General features: G+C 42.3%; 1 protein-coding gene across 8 annotated transcripts in view; it reads right to left on the bottom strand.

The window, feature by feature from the left end:
- PPP6R3 (protein phosphatase 6 regulatory subunit 3) overlaps positions 1–22,118 on the bottom strand; it is a 113,931-nt gene that overhangs the window by 57,086 nt on the left and 34,727 nt on the right. For all 8 annotated transcript variants that reach the window (XM_056852214.1, XM_056852215.1, XM_056852216.1 and 5 more), the window contains 9 exons: positions 20,606–20,838; positions 19,828–20,014; positions 16,685–16,822; positions 13,107–13,172; positions 12,349–12,461; positions 11,242–11,355; positions 9,388–9,517; positions 2,656–2,808; positions 1,040–1,189 (listed from right to left, as the gene is read on the bottom strand). In XM_056852214.1, the coding sequence (XP_056708192.1) occupies positions 1,040–1,189; positions 2,656–2,808; positions 9,388–9,517; positions 11,242–11,355; positions 12,349–12,461; positions 13,107–13,172; positions 16,685–16,822; positions 19,828–20,014; positions 20,606–20,838 (1,284 nt within the window). The remainder of the gene's footprint in view (positions 1–1,039; positions 1,190–2,655; positions 2,809–9,387; positions 9,518–11,241; positions 11,356–12,348; positions 12,462–13,106; positions 13,173–16,684; positions 16,823–19,827; positions 20,015–20,605; positions 20,839–22,118) is intronic.

Raw genomic sequence — 22,118 nt, 5'->3', positions numbered from 1 at the left:
ACGTATTCTGTTCCTAAATTACCTAATTGGTGGTGGAAAGTACCGACAACGCACAGATGACTTATGGCGACCCTGTAGGGTTTTCACGGCAAGCGACGTTCAGAGGTGATTTGCCATTGCCTGCCTCCGGTGGGCTGAGTTCTAAAAGAACTGTGACTGGCCCAAGGTCACCTAGCAGCCTTCACATGTAGGAGTGGGGAATCAAACCTCGTCCTCCAGATTAGAGTCCACTACTCTTAACCACTACACCACATACTCCACCATTATTAGCTTTTTTTAAAAAAAGACAAAAATGTGTTTTTCCTTAACTTGCTAAAGCAAAAGGGCCCAAGAGGTGCCAGTTACTCCTTGGAGAGGCTTGCCAATTCTTTGGCATTCCTTGCCATGGAAGGACCCCATCTAGCTCCTTCTCTAATAACCTTTAGGTGCCAGGTTGACACAGGGCTATTTCAGCACGCCTTTTGCCTAGCTTAGTTACTTGACCCTTTCTGCTGTGTTTATACCAACGTGCCATTTTGTTTTAATTGCTATTATTTCATTAATCACAGTAGTTTTAATTGGTGGCTACTTACTGACTTTAATAAATGTTAGGAATGCCAACACAGGGACAGAAAACCTATTGGAAATGTTTTTAATGAAATAAAAAGGACTGAAATAATCAAGGCACTGAAACTGCCGCTGCTCACAGAAATTTCAGAGGGGTAGCTGTCTGCTGCAGTCAGTCACGCAACAGCTTAAAAATTTACTGTAGCATAAGCCTTGACAAATGCTTGTGCCATAATAACATTGTCTTTATTCAGAGATGTCATAATACGCTATTCTGCACATATATGTTTTTGTTGGAGCGCAACAGAGGGTGAAAGGAAGCTGTTACTCACAACAGCCTTCACAGCAGTAGTATTTATTGTTTCAACATCTTGCTAACTTTGATTTTATTCTACTTGTTTACCACACCAAGCATATTTGTCAACGGCAAATAACTTATAACTATACCTCAACCAATACAAATTAGAGTGAGATGAACCATATGTTGGCTTACATGTTTCAGCAAAATATTGTCTCCATTGGAATCCTGATCCGAGATAGTACCATTGTCCATGTTTTCAAAAGGACTTGCAAGAATCAATGCAACACAAATTTCCACTTGAGTATGTAAAAAGTTATTCCATGTATACTTAAAAAACATATCCTACAGAAAATAAAATAAACTGAATCAAAAGTTATTAGAAGACAAACATGCAGAGTCCACATAAAAGCTACAGCGACTAGCCTTACTTATAATTTCAAATGAAGAACTATAATAGGCCACTAAGATGTGTGTTAATTTTCAGCACTAATATTGTTATCGCATAATCAATTCTACACTGAATTAAAAAAAACTTGGAATAGCCAACAACAAAGTCTAGCCCCCGCAAGAACCAATCCACATTTTGCATTTAATATGATATAGCAATGTATCAGTTTACGCAAATGCATTCAGTGCCCCAGAGAAGACTACTTGAGGGTTGCTTCTATAAGGAGGGGAGTTTTATATCTCCCAGAGAAAGTGATCACTCACGTGAACAGATACTACAGCACATCATAACTTATCACTTAGATCTAAATGAGAGGCAAGTCTTCTTGTGGAGATGCTAGTAACTGCTTGTAAAGATGCAAATGTTATTTCATGATTTTATGGACCAAATTAGTTGCCAACCCATTTCATTACTGAAGCATGAAATAAAATTCAAGAGCTCCTTTATCTTGATTGTAACTATACTAGAGCCAATTCCAGATTTTTCTTCAAAAACCTGTCCTTCTTTGAAATAACTCCGTTGCAAAGTTTTGAACAAACTATGAACTAATGCAGCTCTATTGCCTCTACCTCAGCAAGTCTACATGACCCTGAGAAAAGATTAGGTTATTTGGAGGGAGGGAGGGAGTTGAAAGGTGGAATCAAGGACAAATCAGACTGCTTATTGAAAAGCAAATGCCCGTAAACAGGATCATTTAGTTACCCAACCACAAATGCAGAGAAGGCTAAACACACAACAGTCCCAAGAAAGATATTCAGAAATAACCACATTCCGTACTTTTAATAACTGTTTATTGTGGTTTTAGTTGTGTATTTTTACTTGCAACTCATTGTTCAACCGTTTGAATGCCTTTAATGAATCATGTTTCCACTTAAATTTCACAGAAGCCCAGACTATAGATAGCTTTTTAAAAATTGAAGTACACCGGTCACCTGTCAGGAGGAAGAGGAAGAGCAAATATGGGTATTCTCCTCCCCCATACTCGGTCAAAATCCTCCCCCCTACTATTATTTGCCCCATAGTGAGCAGGTGCTCATTTGCACCTCTGCTTATTTGCTGGAGCCCAAGCAACATCATAGCACTTCCATCTGCATTTTAGTGATTTAAAAAAGATCTGGGAGCTCACTTTCAGATCTCCCACATAATGCATAGTTTGGACCTGAAACATAAACAAAGGATTGACTAAGAAAGACTAATTTCATTTATGTTATTCAAGGAAACTAGAAAACAGTTTATTATCTCTGCCATGTTGTAAGTTAGCAGGACTGTGATCTATTACCACAACACAAACTCACAAGAAGAATATTGCCATCTTAGGAAAGATAAACAGAAAAGATAATTTTGCATGTCATATTCTTACCAATATAACTCCTATGCTATTGAGCTCTATAAGCTCCAGGTTGACGCTGTTTGTATTTGTCTGCAGAAGGCTGGATATTAACCTAATCACATTTAATCTGGTATTTCCTACAGGTGGATCCAACACTCCCCATGTTGTCTTCATTATACTTTTCTACAGCAAAAATAAAAGTGTTAAATATTAAAAGAGATCCAAGCCTCAAGGATTATAATAATAATGTAGTCAACATGGCCAAGTCTGCAACTTTCAGCACACTAATTACGGAAGAAAAACAATTTTAGTTCCACAGATTGTTTTCTATGATTTAAAGGACCGGAAAATGTTAACACAGATGTTTCACCAAGAGGGCTTGCCAATACTGGGAGCCCTTCCTCCTGATTATTTGTAAGATGCAGAGAACATGGAAGGAAGGGTTCATCCCCCCAAGATTTGGTTTCATTTGGCATGGCGCTTCAGAGAAAGATAGCAACATAACAACACATTCTTGCTGCTCTGTCACCATCATTCCTGCACCGATAGCTCAACAACCCAAACAGGCAGTGAGAATTGGCTCAGTTGCCGAGACAAGAAGTATGCTCTTTGCAGCCCCACAAGATCTGATGACTTTGGGGTGGATGATGGAACACTGGACTTCTCGTGAGGGTTTCTTCTATCAGTGGACTGGAAGGCATCCTTGTATGGGTTGTACCCCCTCCTTGCTCCCTGGGAAGGGTACATGCAGATTTTTTTTGCAAAGGCTTTCACTGTCCTGTAGAGGCGCCCGACCCTCCCAGGTCAAGTCTTACCAAGCATCAGAGGATGATGAATCCACCTCTAGTTTTGCAACCCTAGATGGAGATAGACTTTTCCCTAGAGACCAGTAACTGGAGCCACCTGACAGATTCCTGTTTCAACCTAGAGAATTCTTCTCCAAATCCTACTCCATCAGCTTGGTGAGGAAGGGTATTTCCTAATCCACTGATAAGAAGAAATCTTCATGCTAAGTACAGTGTTTCATTCTTTATCAATAGAGGAAGATATCCTTGTCTGGAATAGTGAAAAGATCCATCATCCCAGATGGAATAATGGAAAGAAGAGCAATTGTGACAACTACCTCCATGGAGAATTAATCCGCCAAACACAGGCTCAGCCAAAGCAGCTATCTCTACATTGTGGTGCCTCACAAAAGTAGAGATCTAAGCCTGAATTGCTGCTCTACAGCTTTCTGTGATGGATGCCTTGGTGGAGAGCACTGGAGAAGTCGCTGGCACTCTAAAAAATCAGGCAGTGTCTGTTAGGGCTGACAGAAGATTCTGAACATCCTGAGCAAGGGAAATGCATGTTTTGATCCACCTGGCGATGGATCCCTTGCTTTTTCCCCCATGCTGTTGAGGGAGACAAACATGACATCTGAAGTTCAGAAGGCTGCTGTCTGAGCAACTCTCCACATCTACATTAAGAGGACATCTAGGAAGACAAGTCTCATTCCTTAGGACAGCTGGGATAAGGAGAGAGTAAAAGCAGATGGATCTCCTAATCCCTTTGGTACAAAGGGTCAGCGCTCAAGGTCACTGGTTCTCCTGAAAGAAACAAGGCTCATCTCTGATTGAGAGGGCAGTGGGACTTAAAACCTTTCAGCTGAAGATAAGGCAACAATGAAAGAAGGAGTCCCCAGTGGAACTGTTCGTTTCAGTTTGCAGGAGAGGAACAGCCATAAATCTTGGGCTGGCCGGTCAGTCAGTGTAGGAACAACTTTGCTAATTACTACAAGCTCTGCTCCTCATGCTGAGATCTCTGCGCACAGTATTGTCTTGCTTAGGTGCCAGCTACCAGCACCTGCCCTTCCGGCATCCCTGCAGAACCTGGGAGGACCGAGCCTTGACCTTGACGCAAAGGAACTCGTACTGGTGAGTGAACCTGTTCCTTGTTTAGAGTGCTGCCTTGGTTATGCACTCAGTCCACCCACACTACCGGGAAGAGTAAACTGCGACAGGCTCTGCTCCCCCCCAGTACCCTCCATTGCTGGGAGTGGAGTCAGAGGCCAAGCACCTCAGCCTGGTCCCTGCCTGTACGCAACAGTTGGGGCAGTTACAGGAAACATTCAGAGAAGAGTCCCTGTGGCTGGAGGGCTGAAACTGCATTCTTGCACTCTATCTCCTCCAATGGGAACCTGGGCAGGCCCCTAAACGTTGACTGGGGACTTAAGGAGGCCCAGGCAGAGAAGGCCCAGTATCCTGATCACCTCACAGAAGACTGTGATTGAAAGTCCACTCCCTTGATTCCAGGTCCTGTTGGAACCAGTCTGCCTTCAGGTAGTGGAAACCCTGAACATGCTGAGCTTAGAGACAGGAAAGATGCGACTCTGCCCACTGAAGTAGAAGAGTCACTTCCTGATGGAGTACAACCTCGTACCTCCCTGACAGCTGATGTGAGCCTTGCCATTTTATAGTTGGTGAAGATGGGGACATGAGGGCCTGCCATTGAGTGCTGGAAGGAGCATAGCAGAGTTGAATCACTTTCAGCTCTGGCCAACTGATGCTGTGCCTTCTATGTTGCGTCACATTCTTTGAGTGTCCCCTCAGAGGCTGCCCACTATGGATTGGAGGGTCTCCATACAAAATCTCTTTCTGCTCAGCAGACTGTTAAGGTGTTTGGGGTCCAGGAGTCTAGGATATAGCACTGCCTAATTGTCTACTATACCCATCTGGCCTGGGTAGACTAAAACCGAATAAAGGCAAACACCTAGAGTTGGCTTCTCACTGGGTGACAAGGGCCGCAGGTCTTTTTTTCCTGGGCTACTGGGCCAGGGAGAGAGCCAGCGTGACGTAGTGGTTAAGGTGTCGGACTAGGACCTCGGAAACCAAGGTTCAAATCCCTACTCTTGCTATGGAAGCTTGTTGGCGACCTTGGGCCAGTCACACACTCTCAGCCTTGACCCTGGCTAGTCTTTGGATGGGAGACCTCCAAGGAATACCAGGGTTGTGGGCAGAGACAGGCAACGCCAAACCACCTCTGAACATCTCTTGCCTTGAAAACCCTACGTGGTTGCTATAAGTCAGCTGTGACTTAACAGCAAAGGGGGGGGGGGCAGGAGCCCAGAGATGCAAATCAGGATTTCTTCCAGGCCACTTGCAGAATCTGGAATCCCCGATGGTGGAAAGATCTTTTGGAGGCCTGAAAGGAATTTTGGCCTGTTGGATCTGTTCTCGTCTTTTTAGTAAGACAAGATTAAAGCAAAGGATGATGTAGGAGGCGACGATACATGGCATCCAAGCTGACATCTATAGAGTATTCAGAGGCCTGCTTGACTATAACAAGATTTGGAATGACCCTACTGGGTCAACAGCTGCATTCTATAGGATGGAGACTCTGGAGGAGGCTGCCCTTACTTCTGACAGCAAGGGCAGAGACCTTGTAGCCTTAACTTGATGGAGAAATTGTTCCTTCTGTAACTTTAGTCTCTGACAGTGGGGACCCCACCTGAGGCAGGACTGCACCTGACAACAGGACTGGGAACTGAGGAACCCACTAGCGGTACCTCCTGGGCTGCCATAGTGGGGAAGGGGGTTGTCAAAAGTATGACACCTCTGTGCACAGACAATAGCTGAGACAAATCCTGACACAGAAGGTCTCACACAAACCACAACTATATTATCAAAAAACTAATACAACTATAGGTCAGAAAAATATACACATCAAAGAATCCTGACACTGAAATACACACAATGAAGAATCTTAATAACCAAACTAATGCACTTAATCTGTGGAACATTCACCCATATAGTAGTAAATAGTCCACTTCTAAATTCCACATGAATGCAAAGAAGTGTCCAGATTAATGGTCTGAATTCTTTCTCTTTCTTTTTCCAGGTTGTACTGATGCTTTCCTGAAGCAAGGAGTTCCAGAAAGAGGAGACAGTTTTTCTCGAGATTACCCCGTTTTGGAGTCGTTCATCAGTCCTGTTTCAAATATATGTTCTCAATCTTTAGTGTTCATTTTTCATCATGCTGGATATATAGTGGGCAAGGGAGCATGAAGGAGGGCCTTGTGGCTCTGGTACTTGCCATGGTGTCCAGGTCATGCACCATTGGCAGGATGCAAGGCACCAGCTTGGAAGAGCTGCAAGCAGTTCTTTCAATGGACCTGTCTGCTGTTGGTGACTTGGAGCAGAATTGGGATGACTGGGTGCTCCCTGTCCATGCTGGTGTTTCAATGGTGGAGAGGTGAATGGCAGCAGAAGAGGAGTTGAGATGGTTGGGGAAGAAATCTTGCACGGTCCCTTGGAGAGGTATGGGGAACTTTGGGGGTGACTTGTCCTGCAGATCTTAAGACCACAGTGACCTTCCCCAGAAGGCATGAAAAATCATATTAGAAATGCCTGGTAGAGGCAGTTGCCTTCCCTTGACCATTTCCTGATTCCTAATCTGAAGCCATGGAGTTGGAAGCCAGGACTAAATACAATGACTCCAAATGGACAGAGGGAGCAGAGTGTCTAGCTCTGTAGACTGAGGGTGGGGCAGAATGCTGGCCTCATGGTTTGCTGGGCCTAGAAGAAGACGATGGCTAGTCCCTTGGGCATTTCTGGGATCTGGAGACTAGGGGCCAGGCTCCTGCAAGGAACGGCACTGGCGTCTTCTGCATCCTTCCCCTTCTTCCCGTTCTCCCTCTTGGGAAGGGAAGTGAGAATAGGAAGGGGAGGGGAGGAGTCCTCCCTTCCTCCATCAATGGCATCTCTGATTTTTGCAATTTTTAAATCCTATTTAAAGTTCTGCGCCACTTTCTGGGCAATGTACGCATAGATGTCCAGGTGAAATAAAGTCCCATAAAGATGACTGGGAAGTTGAGAGAAAGAAGGCACTCTCCTCCAAAGACAAATAAGGCCCCCATAGCCTTGCAGGTCCCTTTCCATAACTGAGGAACATGGTGGGTTGGGGAGTGTCATTTCAGTGCTGGTATTTGTTGGGGCCTCCTAGCATTCTGTACTCCAGGGTAAAGCACTGGCTCAGATAAGAGGCACGCAACTCCACCAATGGGCTGGTCTGCCACTGGTGCTTTGGGGAGTGAGAAAGGGCCTGCCATCTACTCCCCATCCCTGCTGGTGGCCCTGCAAAGAAGAGGATAGCAGCAGCAGAAGAGGTACTGGCTGTCGCTGTAGCGGCTTGTCCCAGAGTCTCAAAGGGGGGAACAGGCTGGGGGTGGCTCTCTTGACAGGCCCATCCTCCACTGGTGCTTCAGAGCAGGAGAGGGCCAGCTGTCTGGCCTCCATCTCTGCTGGTGCTGTAGCAGGGGAAAGGGGAGCAGCAGCGGAAGAGGCATTGTTGCTAGGTTTGCCCAGGATTCTTGGAATTATGAGCTACCAAGCTGTGTTCTTATGGTAGCTCAACTCCAGTTGGTGTTGGGTTTATTCCACTAGCGACAGCTTCTTTTTCTTTGTTCCCACCTTTGCCTTTAGCAAGCAGAATGTAGTGGAGCAGCTGCCAATTTTTTAGATGCATTCAGACATTTTCTCTTTTCTCTTAAGCGAGGTGGTACAACTACCAGCCACAGAGCAGGCAGGGCATAGACTGAGGGGGTCAAGCTCCTCCTCAGGATAGTGGAAGCCTTTGCAAAAACATGTCCATATGCCCTGCCTACAGGGCAAGCAGGAGGAATAGCGCATACAAGGATACCTTCCTCTACTGATTGAGAACACCTGAGATGCTCTCCACACTGTATCTAAGGGGCTGGAAACTCTGGCCAAGGAGGATGTCTCTGGCTCAGGAAGTTATCATGAGTTGAACAGCAAGGAGGAGGAACATAGGATGAATGAACAACCTCTTTTTTTCAGATGGAGGCCATAACCATGTTCATGTAAGAAAAAAGAATGCGCCCTTACCTCCGATTCTTGCTAGAAAACTGAAGGGCTGAACAATGTTCTTGGACAAGAGATGGAATGGATGGCTTCAGACATGACAATACTGTGGGAAGCAAGTGCCCCACTATTCCTATGCAGCTCTGTATCACTCAAAAGAGAACTTTCATATCTTCCTTCCCATAACTCTGTGAAGATGCACAAACTGCTGACATAATTTTAACATCTCTTAGGAATGGAGGGATTTCAAAAGTTCTATTTTGAATGATGCAGAGATGTATAAAACAGTAAGTACAAAACATCTGCCATCTCCTACTCCTTCCACACCATCACACCCAAACCTATGGAAAAATACTTGTAAGTACATGGGAGTCACGGAAGGCGCACTGGTACAGCTTCCATGCCACAACCTACCAACTCTATTGGTTTCAAACTGTGGCAGTCTTCTCTCTCTTACATCTTTAGATTCCTCTCCCCATGTTCCCCAGGTATGTTCTGGTCTTGTGTGAATTCCTAGCTTGAGGACACAAGCCAGGGAAAACAGACAACCAAGGACCATGGACAAGTGGAGATACTGCAAAACAGGAGTCAGATAATTGAGGCATTTCTATTCTGCACTCTACACTGAGGTTTCATGATGTGGTTTACAAAAGGAAAAACAAAAATCTATCAGTAAGTAATAGAAACTAGCAAAATAAAATCAGCAGCATAAAATCTAGTAAGATACAAAGCCAAAAAAATAAGATCAGCAGTGATAATAATAAAAATCTCTAGTTTATCTGATATCTTCCATCTAGGAATCCACTGATGCAGATTCCAAGAAATCACCTCATGTGGTCTTATCTGTTATTGCAGGAGGTTTAAACCAAACATCTATAGCATGCATATTCTTGATACTTACTTTGGGAGGCTCCAACAGCAGTTCATGAAAGAATGGAAGTCGTGCTTTTATGGCTTCTAATACACTCTTGTTGACCAAATATGTTGAATGGCTCATACCTGGGGGGCAAATCTCTATGTGACCTTCAAATCTATATACACACACATATAAAGAGAAAATGTTTGTCCATTAACACAGCAAATGAAACTACTTAGAAATCAGAAAACAGACTTAAGTGTTGCTCCTGTTAGGATACTGTAGTAACACCTACTTACGGACTTCTGAGATTCAATTATCTATAATCTAAACATGACACAATATGTATTCTGTTACTCACTATACTACATAACAAACTATTTTAAGCTTTAATATCTTTTCTACATGCCAAAATACAGATTTTGATAATTGAAGTTATAAAAAATAGTTTTGTCATTAAATTTAATGCATCAATTCAGAATAGAAGCATGGATTTGCAGCAAATGAAAAAATATACAGTCACTTCAAAATTTGATTAGGATACTGATTATTTTATTTATTTTCTTCATTTATACCCCACCTACTTCCCCAATGGGGTCATGAAGTGGCTTGTGTCATTCTCCTCTCTTCTATTTTACCCTCATAACAACCCTGTGAGGTAGGTTAGGCTGAAAGTATGTGATTGGCCCAATGTCACCCAGCAAGCTTCCATAACAGAATGGGGATTGCAACCTGGATCTCCCAGATCCTAATCTGACACTAACCACTATACCACACTTGCTCTTATCAAGACTTCCAACTGACACATATTCCAGTCACAGATGATCCTGGAATGCACAGATAATCTTTTATAAATTGCAGCTTATCTGGCTATTGCCGTAATTACAAAATCATTCAATCTTTTTTAAAGGTAACAGGCCTACAGCATAATGCAATGGCTCAGGAAGGTGTTTTTATGAAGGGAACAGGACAGTTGTCTAAGCCACTATGTATGGTTCGTATTATCCTGCTCTTACTGCATTATTTTCTACTTTTGCTATACCATGTTCAGAATCATTTGACATGTTACATCTAATAGTTTTTTGCATTGTTTCTAATTTTTGTAATCGTAGTACTACTGCACTGCTTATTAGACATGTCATGCTATTTGACTGCATTGACTTACATGAAAACAAAACAATACGAAACAGAAGGTGCACAGAGAATCATCGATATATAAACAGTATTTATTCGATGACCCTGACATGTTATGCATCAAAACGCTTCCTCAGGAATCAAGCCTTGATTTCAACAACAGCTCAAAGAGTTTCTCAAAGTGCAACCAATTGTTGAACACAAGGTTTGATCCCGAGGAAGTGTTTTGACATGAAATGCGCTGGGATCATCAAATAACTACTGTTTACATGTTGAAGATTCTTGGTGCACTTTTGTATTGTCTTGTTTTCACCTTTTCTGGCGCAGCCCATTTGTACAGTTCTTCAATGTATTGCCTTATACCATGTAATCCACCTTGAGTCTCAGTGAAAAAGGCAGAATAATTGCCACATTTTCAACCTTTACGGCTGTATTTGGACAGTAAACAAATCCTTATAGTTTAAGTACGAGATGTTTAATGTTCTACATTCCTACTAAAAATGTTTACTTGTCCTACAACAGAGTCAGTTCCAAGATGGATAGCAGAAGAACAGTTACATGTATGGCTACACCCTTTGATGAACTGTTATTTGTTAAACAAATAACAGCTGAAATCCAAGAGACCAGATAAAAAGGAGAAAGGGTACATACATCATGACCATGGCTCTTTGGGATGGAAAAAGTAAAAGTAAAAAATAAACATGTACATGCAAGACAAACTTTCATTAAGGATATTACTGGGGCAAAAGGATAAAAGAATCTTACGTCGGTCGTCTTGTTTCCAGTAATGTCAGCAATATCTGAATTGCACTGACTATTGCCGATTCATTTTTTTCTTTATAAAAAATATTTGATAGCAGCTGCTCTATGGTTTCTTTTCTAAGGACAGAAGAAAATTGTTAGAAATGTAACATTCTTTACCACAGATACAGTCTGATGAAGAGACAAACACGTTGGCTTGGAGTTTGCGCTCTCTGGCCAAGAGTTCATCTCCCCCTCCAAGTAATGTCAGCGATTTTCAGTAGGAACCATTTTACATGTAGTGCCAAATAAAGATGTGAAGGCCCGGAAGAAAGAAAGAAAATTTTAGATCGCACACTCCTCTCCACCAGGCCTTTAGTTCAACGTTTCCACAGAAAAACCTGGGGGAAGACGGGGGGGGGGGGGGGATCCAGTGAAATATTTTCTCTTTTGCAACAAGTGAAATGCCTTTTAAGGTTTTACTCTCTCAGAACGTGTAGTATGAAATTCTTCATATAAGCTATTATGCATCATTCAATGATAATTCCTGAGCACAGACATGTACAACATATTTTCAAGCTTGATTTAAATAAAACTAACTTTGTCCAGAATTAATAGTCTATAATGTCTGTGATTAAACACTGTTAAATAGTTCAATGATTAAATAGTTCTACAGTTTCAATGATATAAAATTTAACATGATACTGCTAGCCCTACTGTGACAGTAAGAGATGGTGTCTGTTCAAATAACCCACCTTCTGCTCTTTACATCTGGTTTTTTTCCATCTTTTATTTTGTCCGTACCTCTTAGATGGCAAAAGCTAGGATAATTTGCTACAGTAGCACAGGGTGCAGCAATTAGAAACTCTCAGTGTATTTGTGATTTTGCTTGTTAAAAAATTAAGGAATTTATCATTTTAAACTTCACAGATATGCTGAATGCTACAATTTTAAATGCTAAGTCATAAATGATGCATTTATTTTGTTAAAGCAGTAAAAACTTTACCATACTTCAGAACTTCAACTTAAGTTGTGTTATTGCCCTCCCCGAGACAAGAAATATATCTAATAAGCTCAAAAGCGAAGCAGTGTGTTCACACAGACAGAGCACAGCCATTATGCCCAACTTACTTTTCTAGTGTTGCAAGCAGTGGATCTGGTTCTGAACTGTTTTGTACCTGTAGCATCTGGTCTCTGCTGAGGCGGATAATTTCACAAAGTGACTGGGATGCATTTGAATGTCTCTGAAAGAGCACGAAGCAAACAGAAAAAAATACAGTGTCGATTGGTAGGTAGCACCAGAAACTAGATTCAATTCAGACAGATAAATCCATTTCCCAGAAGCAACATGATCAACATTAAGATATTTAATTAACCTGGTTCAAATAAATTGATTCCCAATGTAGTGTGTCCATGGGTTCCATGGTGCCTGCAAATGTGTTTCCTGGCATCTATTTCCTCCTAAACCATCTCTAGTCCAAAGCAAACAGCCAGTCCTTACTTTCCTCCACCTCACTGGAGCAGGAGGAGCTTCAGAACAGCCAAGGACACATTACCTTTGGGTCTGCAAAGAGCATTCAGTTAGAAACAAGCCTCCATCATAGGCGGACACATTGCTTGGAACCTCCCAATATATTTTTTTAATTAATCCCAACTGCTGTGGCAGCCATTTGTTGAGATGCCCACTCAGTGTTCTCAAAATTCCAGAAGTGCCCACAGGCTCAATAAGGCTGGTGTCCCCTGCCCTAAAATATGATCACTTTGCACACAGTCCTGGATGAAGATGATCAAAATGTGTAGATTTTATAGGTAAAGGCAAACATATACAAAAAGATTTAAACTGTCTTACAAAAGTTACAGTTAAATGAACCAAAAAAAAAAGGTCTTACATCTTCATCTTGAGAAGGATGCACAATTTCCACAAGTCGCTGGATAATTCTCTCTTCATTTAACCACTGTTGAGACATGCAATTTTTAAAAAAGTATTTTCACTCTCCAGAATAAGACGTAATTATTGCATAATACACTCATAACATTAAAAATGCATTCTCAGATATCACAGAACAGTTTCTGAAATCCTATAAATTTGCAGAAGAAACAGCATTAGTAAGCATCACATAAACTAAATATACTCCTTGACAGTAAGCACCAGAACATTTGCTGGGCTGGATGACCTATTAAAACCATTTACCCTCAGAGACTGAAGGATCCAGTGGGTTTCCTGTTCTATCCTAACTTGGCTGGCTCTCCAGTTTGAAACCCTAGGTGATCCCAGGAATAAGGCAACAATTTGGGTGATAGGCACAATTTTTTTAAAGCACCCTCTCTTACTGGCAAAAGATCATTTGGTTTCCCATGGAGCTGGAAACAATGAAACAGCAGAAACAATTATTGAAGTGGTGGCGGCAGTCTCATATTGAATATGATTAAAGAAGTTGCAGGGAGATCTCTTTTTTCAAATAGGAAAGCAAATGAGTGCGATATTCATTTTAATATTCTGTATGAAATGGTTTTTATTCAGGCAATGTATATTGATGCAAATTTATCCCTTTTTAAGCTTTTTGTACATATGTAAGGATATTTTGTAACAGCCTATGGCTAAACAAATAAATGAATTCTCTCTCATTTTCATTCCCCCCCCCACCATTTCCTCTTTTCCTTCCCTAAAAGCCCCAATTTTTATTTTTATTTTGCTGCCATCAAGTCACATCTGACTTGCAGAGATCCCTGGTGTGGTTTTCAAGGCAAGAGACATTCAGAGATGGTTTGCCATTGCCTATCTCTGCGTCACAACCCTGGAATCCTTTGGAGGTCTTCCATCCAAATACTTGCCAGGGTCAGCTGTGCTTAGCTTCTGAGATCTGACGGGATCAGGCTAGCTTGGGCTATCCAGCTCAGGGCAAAAGCTCCAAAGGGCTTCCTTTTGTCCTTTCCATTCACCGGTCAAACTACCTTTATCTGTTCCTATCTTCGGCTTTCCTACCTTCCCTCCCCCAATACACTGTACTCAGGAAAATTATAGCCCACTTGTGTGCTGCCGCCATCAACTTGTGCAGCGGGGAATCCTGCAAAGACTTGTGGGGATCACCTCATTTTCGCCTGAATCCTCTTCTCCACAGTTCATCTTTCTCTCCTACTGGCAACCTCTGTATCACTGCTACCTTCTCACTTCCCTATCCACCAACCAAACTACTTTTATTTGCCACCCATCTTTAGCTATGTTTTGTAAATCTATTGACATCATTTCTGCCCCTCATTTATCCACAAGGACCCAAAGCAGTTTACATCATTCTCCTCTTCTTCACTGTATCCTCACAACAACCCTGTGAGGTAAGTTTGGCTGAGAACGTGTCACTGGCTCAAAGTAACCCAGTGCACTTCCATGGCAGAGTGGTGATTCAAACTCAGCTATTCCAGATCCTAACCTGAAAATCTAAGAACTACACCATACTAGATTTCATGGAGTGGCTGCAAGCGGCAGGGCCTGGGTGAGTCCTGAATGTTGGATGATAGCAAATCTCCCAGTGGTTGCTGCTAGCCCTGATGAACTTTCCCCTTAAAGGCCCAAAAAACTCTAGAAAGGGACCTGCCCCCTCTCTGCCTTTTACTGACAGAAACCAAGAACTGAAGGCTGGCAGTGCTGCTGTGTTTGCCTAGCAACAGCCTGAAGGCATTCACTTCTTAAAGCTACAGGTGCTGCTCATAGAGGGGAGTTAATCTCCCAATGTATATATTTTTAAATTCAGATATTTAAATTCATATATTTCTGCAAATCTGGGACATTTTCCAGATTTGTAGAAATATCTGTCTTGTCTGTTCATGGCTCTAATCTCTGAATTTAATTATCCACAGATTTGGCAATGTTAAGAATTAGATATATTGATGGTGCAAGCTAAAGCTCATTTTAGAGCCTTTCTGCAAGGAAAGCTCAACTTCACCACCACTACTGCATCTACTTAGTGCCAGGCAGCAATGTTGTTCAGGGTAGCAAGTGATCTTTGACATATTGAACTTCAGAAGGAAGCTGGTAGAACACTCAGTAATGTGCTGTGTCTAATTTGCAAAGCACTATACTGATAAAACCAACCATATATAATCTGATTTGAACTCCATGCTCATTAGTTTAATTTCCAGAGCTGGTCAGATTCATATGGGTACAGCCTAAGAAGTCTGAGACCAGAGTCTCCCATGCGAGTGTTATGTTTTTTATGCTGCTGTAGGTTTTTCATGCTTTTGGTTTCATGTTCTGTTTTCTGATGGATTTTTTTAGATAAGGCAAGGCTTCACACGAGGACCTTGGAAAGATTGCAATAACTTCCCTATCTGCAACCTCCTAGAAAAAAATCCAAATACTTATATTTGCAATGTTTTTCTTTATGAGAACATCTTGGGTGTAAACCAGCCCATCAGAAGTGGGGGCAGGGCCAATACAATTCCTGTCTCAGTAAGTACACCCTACTCCCCTCTTTCATAAATATAGAGTTGTGTGGTGGGGATGGTATCAAATTTTTTCAGCTTGATTCAGCCAGCCATGTTGCACATCTCAACTGTATATGACATTCACTGCATGAAAACCTTGCTGCACAGCTACCAGTGACCTCAGTAAGGAACAGCAGAAGTAACAGGTGGAAAACAGAGCAAAAAAAACCCCAAAGAGGTAAAAAGAGCCTAAGGTATAGAAATATGAGAGGGGGTAATTTAGGATGCAGAGAGATCTGAGGAGCGTAGAAAGATGATAGACGAGGCTACAGAAAGATCTCTATGCTCGGGAAAAGAAAGGATGGTACTAACAATGGGGACACAGAGGAGGAACTACAAAAATGATGACAGAAACATATTTTTTTGGGTTTAAAATTTACTAACCCCCTGAGTTAATAAATATGTCTAAGTGGTATTTACTTAGGCAGCAATTTAATTTCTCTTTATGTTGCTTGCTGTTCACACCTAGCATGTTTAATGCGAATTTGCAGGCAAGGAATTCTGAATTCTTCAAACATTACTGGTATTATTCCATATGAAAAATTTGATTGGTGGTTTGTATTTTAAGCATCAGCCTTTTTGTGTGGAAAGGAAATGTTTGGAGCCACAACAGGATGTAATAAAGCCTTGAAGTAATTAGCTCCCAAGGTATTCACACACATTTCATTAGGCTAGGTTGCCTTTAAAGGTAAGGATTTAACGAGCAAAAGATTTTGTCTAACCAGACAATAAGCAAACAATTTGACTATGGTCAACTGTAAAACCAACTGAAACTGAACTCATCAAAATTCAGTCATAATTTAAGGGGAGAGAACCAATATTTTAAAGACTGTACAATCTTCCCTTTGCAAGGTCCACCTTCCTATTGCTCTTTGTAAAAATGGAATCACAAGTGTCCTCATTCATAGGTCACAACTCAGGTTTAAAAGAAGAAGCTATTACACTTAGCTCTTATAGTTCACTCACATGTCCCTAAGAAGTTACTCACATTTAATACTTCTTGCCTGGGCTGTGGAGGTTCTATGCAGGTCAGTAGCCTGAGCAACAAGTCCATAATAGCAGAGGTCCCTATGTGCTTTATAATGAGGTCTACAAAATCATGTTTTTTCTTTAAGAAATCCACAATCTGTAAAAATATATGAATAGTTATGTTTTAGAGAAAGTAATTTATAAAGCTGTAAAATAACACATCAAAAATTGCAGCAAGATGTCTCCATACAAATCTACTGTCTATAATAATGAGTGCAAAACTGATCAAAATTGCTGAACCTGGACCTGTAGCTTAGCCCCATTTCACAGGAAACTTTTTCAGGCCTTTGTGGCCTATATGCAAACAATATGCAAACAAACAGGACAACTACCCAATAAGAGACTCCTTTAATCAATTTTAAGCAGTTTATTAGGTCCAGGGGTTGGCATCCTCAGCTCTTCAATAAGCAACGTATGAAGAGTCAGGGTAGTATGCCACAGAGGTAAGACAATATACAAGGATAAGAAGAGGGGAGCAGTTCCTCAATATACCAGCAACGACTCAAAAAAAGAAGGACCAAAGTATTAGGCTGTATTTACATACTGATAAGCTGAAGAAGATACAAAACAAGCTATTACCTGTTACGGCATTACGATGTTTTAATGTTCCTAGTTAATCTATTATAGTGCATATTTTTGTACAGTGTAATAAATGTTTGGCTCTTCACAGGTGAGAAGGGGTGTGCATTCAGTAAAGCCAACCCCCCCACGAAAAGGTGTTTCAAACTGTAGCTGCAATCTTGATCCTGAAAAGTCTGAAAAAATTCGGCTTTTTTGGGATCACCGGCTACTATAGTAGAACCGTTTTTTAAAAGACAAACCCTTCAGCACATTTGTGCCAAACTCCACAATGCTTTAAAGCAGGGGTGGGGAACCTTTTTACTGCCAAGGGCCATTTGCACATTTATAACATCATTCGGGGGCCATACCAGGTGTAGATCTCCCAGTGGGGGGGGAGAGGCTAGGGTTGCCAGGTCTCAAGCCACCACCTGGAGGTTGGCAACCCCAGGGAAGGCCACGCAGAGAACGCCTGGAGGGCTCCCCTGGTCCTCCCCCCTTCCAGGTGGGAGGGCAGCTAGCGGTGGGCCCCGAGCAAGCAAGGCGCCAGGGAGGCGCAGCCCGCGGTTGATTGACAAGGGAGGAAGGAAGGAAAACAGAGAAAGAGGAAAAGGGAGAGAGGGAGAAAGAAATGGAAAGAGGGGGAGAAAGAAAACGATGGAAGGAGACAAAGAGACAGAGAGGGAGAGAGAAAAGCCTTCCCCTCCACCACCACCCCACACACACACACGCCGGCCCCGCGTGACCTGGCTCCATGCCCTCCCTGCCTCAGAGTCCAGAAAAGGCCCTCTGAAACCCCATCAGCTCCTGCACGCATGCTGTCGCCGGGAGCCACGGGCCTCTTCCCCCCCCCCTCGCTGCTCAACAGCCGACAGGCAGCAAGAGGGGCTTACAGTGTGCCCCAGCGTTCCAGCACGCTGCGGCTATAGGGGGCAACCTTGGGGGAAGCGTCCCTCCCCCTCCTCTCGCCGACCTACATCCGTCAGTCGGCGAGAGGAGGTCCAAAGGGCGGCGCAGCACCCCTGCAAGCTGTGGCCCCAGGAACACCCTCAGGGAGGGCTGCCCTATGCTGCGCCTCCGTGGTGGAGCCCTGGAGTTCCTGAGGGCCACAAAAAAATGTCCTTGGGGGCCGCATATGGCCCCCGGGCCTGAGGTTCCCCATCGCTGCTTTAAAGATTAAATCCCCCCATCTTCGCCTCTGCAGAGGTAGGCAGTGGCAAACCACCCCTGCTTCTCACTTGACTTGAAAGCCCCTTGCAGGGGTTACTACAAGTTAGCTGTGATTTGGTGGCATTTTACACACGCACACACACACACACAAGTATCATTTTAAAAGAATGAGAACATTGCTGTGGAGGGGACAGGAATCATGGACAGGCCATGCCTTGCAAGAATATTACTTTTCTCTGCAGTCTGGCACAAGATTGCACAGCTGACCCTACCTACTTCATTTAATGTGTCTTGATATTGAGTTAAAATTACAGACTCTTGGCCACCAAGAATTTTGCTGCTTTAGCTGTGGCATTATTTAAAGCAGTTTATTCTTAATTAATTATCTCTGCACTGCTTTTCCTTGTTGTCAGATTCGGATATACTGAACCTGATTTTTTTCGGGATTCCTGAATATTCCTAAATCCCCATACCAGTATGGGTTTTTTTTTGGGGGGGGGGCGGGAGAGGGGATATGAAAAAATTCAGCTCCATTACAGCCTATAGGCGTGGAGAAAGTAGCAGTAGAAAGGGAAGAAACTCCCTTTAAAAGAAAAAAATGCTTTGGCACATTCGCATCGAACTCTGCAGCGCTTTAAAGTTTAAATCCCTCCCCTTCTGCTCCATTATAGTCTATGGAGAATCTCTCCGAGGCTCTGAGGGGGCTGTCTTAAAAGAGGTGCCAAAGTTTCAGCATAGCTTCTGATAACTCTCCTTACAAGAACTCCCCAAGTTTTGTAAAGAATGGGTCATGGGGTCCAATTTTATGGGCCCACATTTTTCCTCCATTTGGAGGCCCATAAAATTGGACCCTCGACCCAATCTTTACCAAACTTGGGGCTTCTTTTAAGGAGAGTCAACAGCAGCAATGCTGCAGGTTTGGTCCCTGTACCCAAAAAATAGCCCCCCCCCCCATATTTCTTGCAAGGCATGGCCTGTCCATGATCCCCGTCCCCTCCACAGCAAATGTTCTCATTCTTTTAAAATGATACTCATTTGTGTATGTGTATAAAATGCCAAGTCACACCTAACGTATGGTAACCCCAGCAAGGGGCTTTCAAGGCAAGTAAGAAGCAGGGGTGGTTTGCCACTACCTTCCTCTGCAGAGTCTTCCTTGGTGGTCTCCCTTCCAAGAACCACCACTGCTTAGCTTCCCAGATCGGGCTATACCATGCTGCCTTCCCTCCTATTTCATATATAGAGATATTATTAAATTAAGTGCACCTTTATTCAGTTTTCCATGATAACTGAAAGTCTGCTGCTCTTTTTAAAAGAGCAGTTGAACAGAGATTTAAAGCACAGCCCACAAAAAAGGAATAATTATTTGGTAGTTACCTGTTCTGGTTTTCTGCTAATAAGAATACTTAGCACCTTGCTAAAGAAACTAGCCAATAATGGGTTTAAAGGGGGCTCATTTAAAAGAAAACTGTACAATTTTGTTAGTAATGATTCTTCTTCTCCCAGTCTATCATTAATCTGTGAAACGTCTGAAGTAAGCAGCTCACAAGATATGTTTGGGTACCTAGAAGAGACCAAATGACATCATTGGTAACCATAGAGGGGGGAAATTAATCTTGAAAATTTCTATTTACAAAATTGTTTTATATTATATGCAAAGAATACACTGATATGTAGTTTCAAAAAATTAAGGATTATTAAACAGTCGGCATAACTAAAGCAAACATAAACTCTTGCTGTTTTTCAGCCTACTGTCCTTTGAAATTTACCACATATGCAGGTTTCATGGGTATTTTATTTGACTGCATCATTTCAATGGGGTTCCTAGTAGATTAATACAATTTTTCATTGTGACTCAGATTAGAACTCTGGTATTTTCCATTCAGTAAATAAAATAATCCATGTAGGAAGAATTCCCGCAGTCAACATTAATTTAATCCACAGATTATAGCTCAGTCTTCTTAATTAAGTGTAAGATGAACGAGTGAAAGTTGATAAACCATACTATAAAGACCTTTATATCACCAGCTTCAACCACAATAAAAGGCAACGCATATAATATGAACTTAAATAAACTATTGTGCCATACATAGTGCTGGTATCCTGTCTTCTCGTTGTTTTCCCCTCAAGCTTTCAAATTAAATTATATTCCTACTTGTATCTGATTTTTTCATCCATGTCTTGAGGTGGCTCTTCTATAATGAATGAAACTAGATCTTCCAGACATTCTGATTTCAAAAGGAATTCTATAAGCTTGCGATTTTGCGCTTTGCACTCCTGTAAAACATCTTCTTCATCCATCAATTCCTTTAGTGTTACATCTTCTCTCTCTAGAAGTGTGTCTATATGGGATGATGAGTGAAGATCAAATTTCCAAAACATGCTGGTCTAGAGAAGAGGAAAAACATTTAGAGCCTTCATTAACATACTGTTAGTGGCAGCTGCCTCCTGCATTAACTAGGAAAGCCATCCCCCTACTTTTATATTGGGACTGCAAAACCAGAAACAGAAAGCATGAAACTGGAATGGATAGATTTTATTAGAAATGGTGCCTTCACTGATAAGCCAATGTCTTAACTTTTCAATAAAGTGGTTAGCTAGCTCTAGCATTTTAACATTTTGCCATGTTAATGCAACGAGTGAGGAAAATGTTAGTTCAACGTAGAATTATATGCAACCTTCTTGACCCTTTGGTCTAAGAGCAGGCTACTGTGGAGCTAGTTAAGGGTGGTGGTGATTATACCACTGCTGATCCAGCCCCTCAGTGAGCGTCCATGCCCACTATTACCTCGTACCTCTATGGATGTTACTACAGGAACACAATTGAGCCCAATACAAGTTAATACCACAAGATCTAGCTAAGCCTTCTTCAGTATCAGATTTGACCGAATTTGTGAACACTCGCTACAAAGCCAACCATCAGAACCATTTCCTGTACACAATATCTTTGGCATCATATCATACTAATGGCCTCAAGTGATGTTTCTGGCAATAGTTATTAATGCAAACATATCAGCTGGAAAGGTAACAAATTTGCTTTGATTCAAAAGCATTTCAGAAAACACTTCCTTAATGAGTTAATCTTGCACTACTAAAGTAGTGAGGGCTGGAGCTTCCCTGACTTCACCTCACAAAAGACAAAACAGGGGCCCAATTACTGGTTATCATTACTGAATCTCTTTTAAGAAAGCATCTTTTCAGATTGTTGCCCACAAAAATAATACCAACTTATAGATCAACTATGTTCACTGGAAGACCACGTAAATCTATACCACTACAACAGTTACCCATGTATCTGCAAATCACAATTAGGAGAAACAGAACTGAGGTTCCAGCTAAACTATACCCTCTATGCTAGCAGTCCCTAGCATGATACCCGTAGGCACCATGTTGCCCATCAACACCTTCCCTAGCACCCGCCAAGTAGTTTTAGAAAGTAGGTGGGTCGAGGTGGGGGTTTTGCCCAGCAAGGCTTGTGATTGGTCACTGGAGATTTGATTTGTAAAAATATTGCTTTGGCAGCTGCTGCAACTACAACACCAGAAACCTGACTGTGTTACTGAAGGTAAGCTGTGGCAACAATTTTGTGGCTGGCTCCGCCTCCTGCAGCAACCATTCTGCGGCTGCACCCACCATGTGTTAGAATTCCAAAGGTGCCCAGAGGCTCG

This window comes from Euleptes europaea, chromosome 6 (genome assembly GCF_029931775.1).
Source record: "Euleptes europaea isolate rEulEur1 chromosome 6, rEulEur1.hap1, whole genome shotgun sequence".
Classification (NCBI taxonomy): domain Eukaryota; kingdom Metazoa; phylum Chordata; class Lepidosauria; order Squamata; family Sphaerodactylidae; genus Euleptes; species Euleptes europaea.
This window is presented reverse-complemented; position numbering and strand designations above follow the sequence as displayed.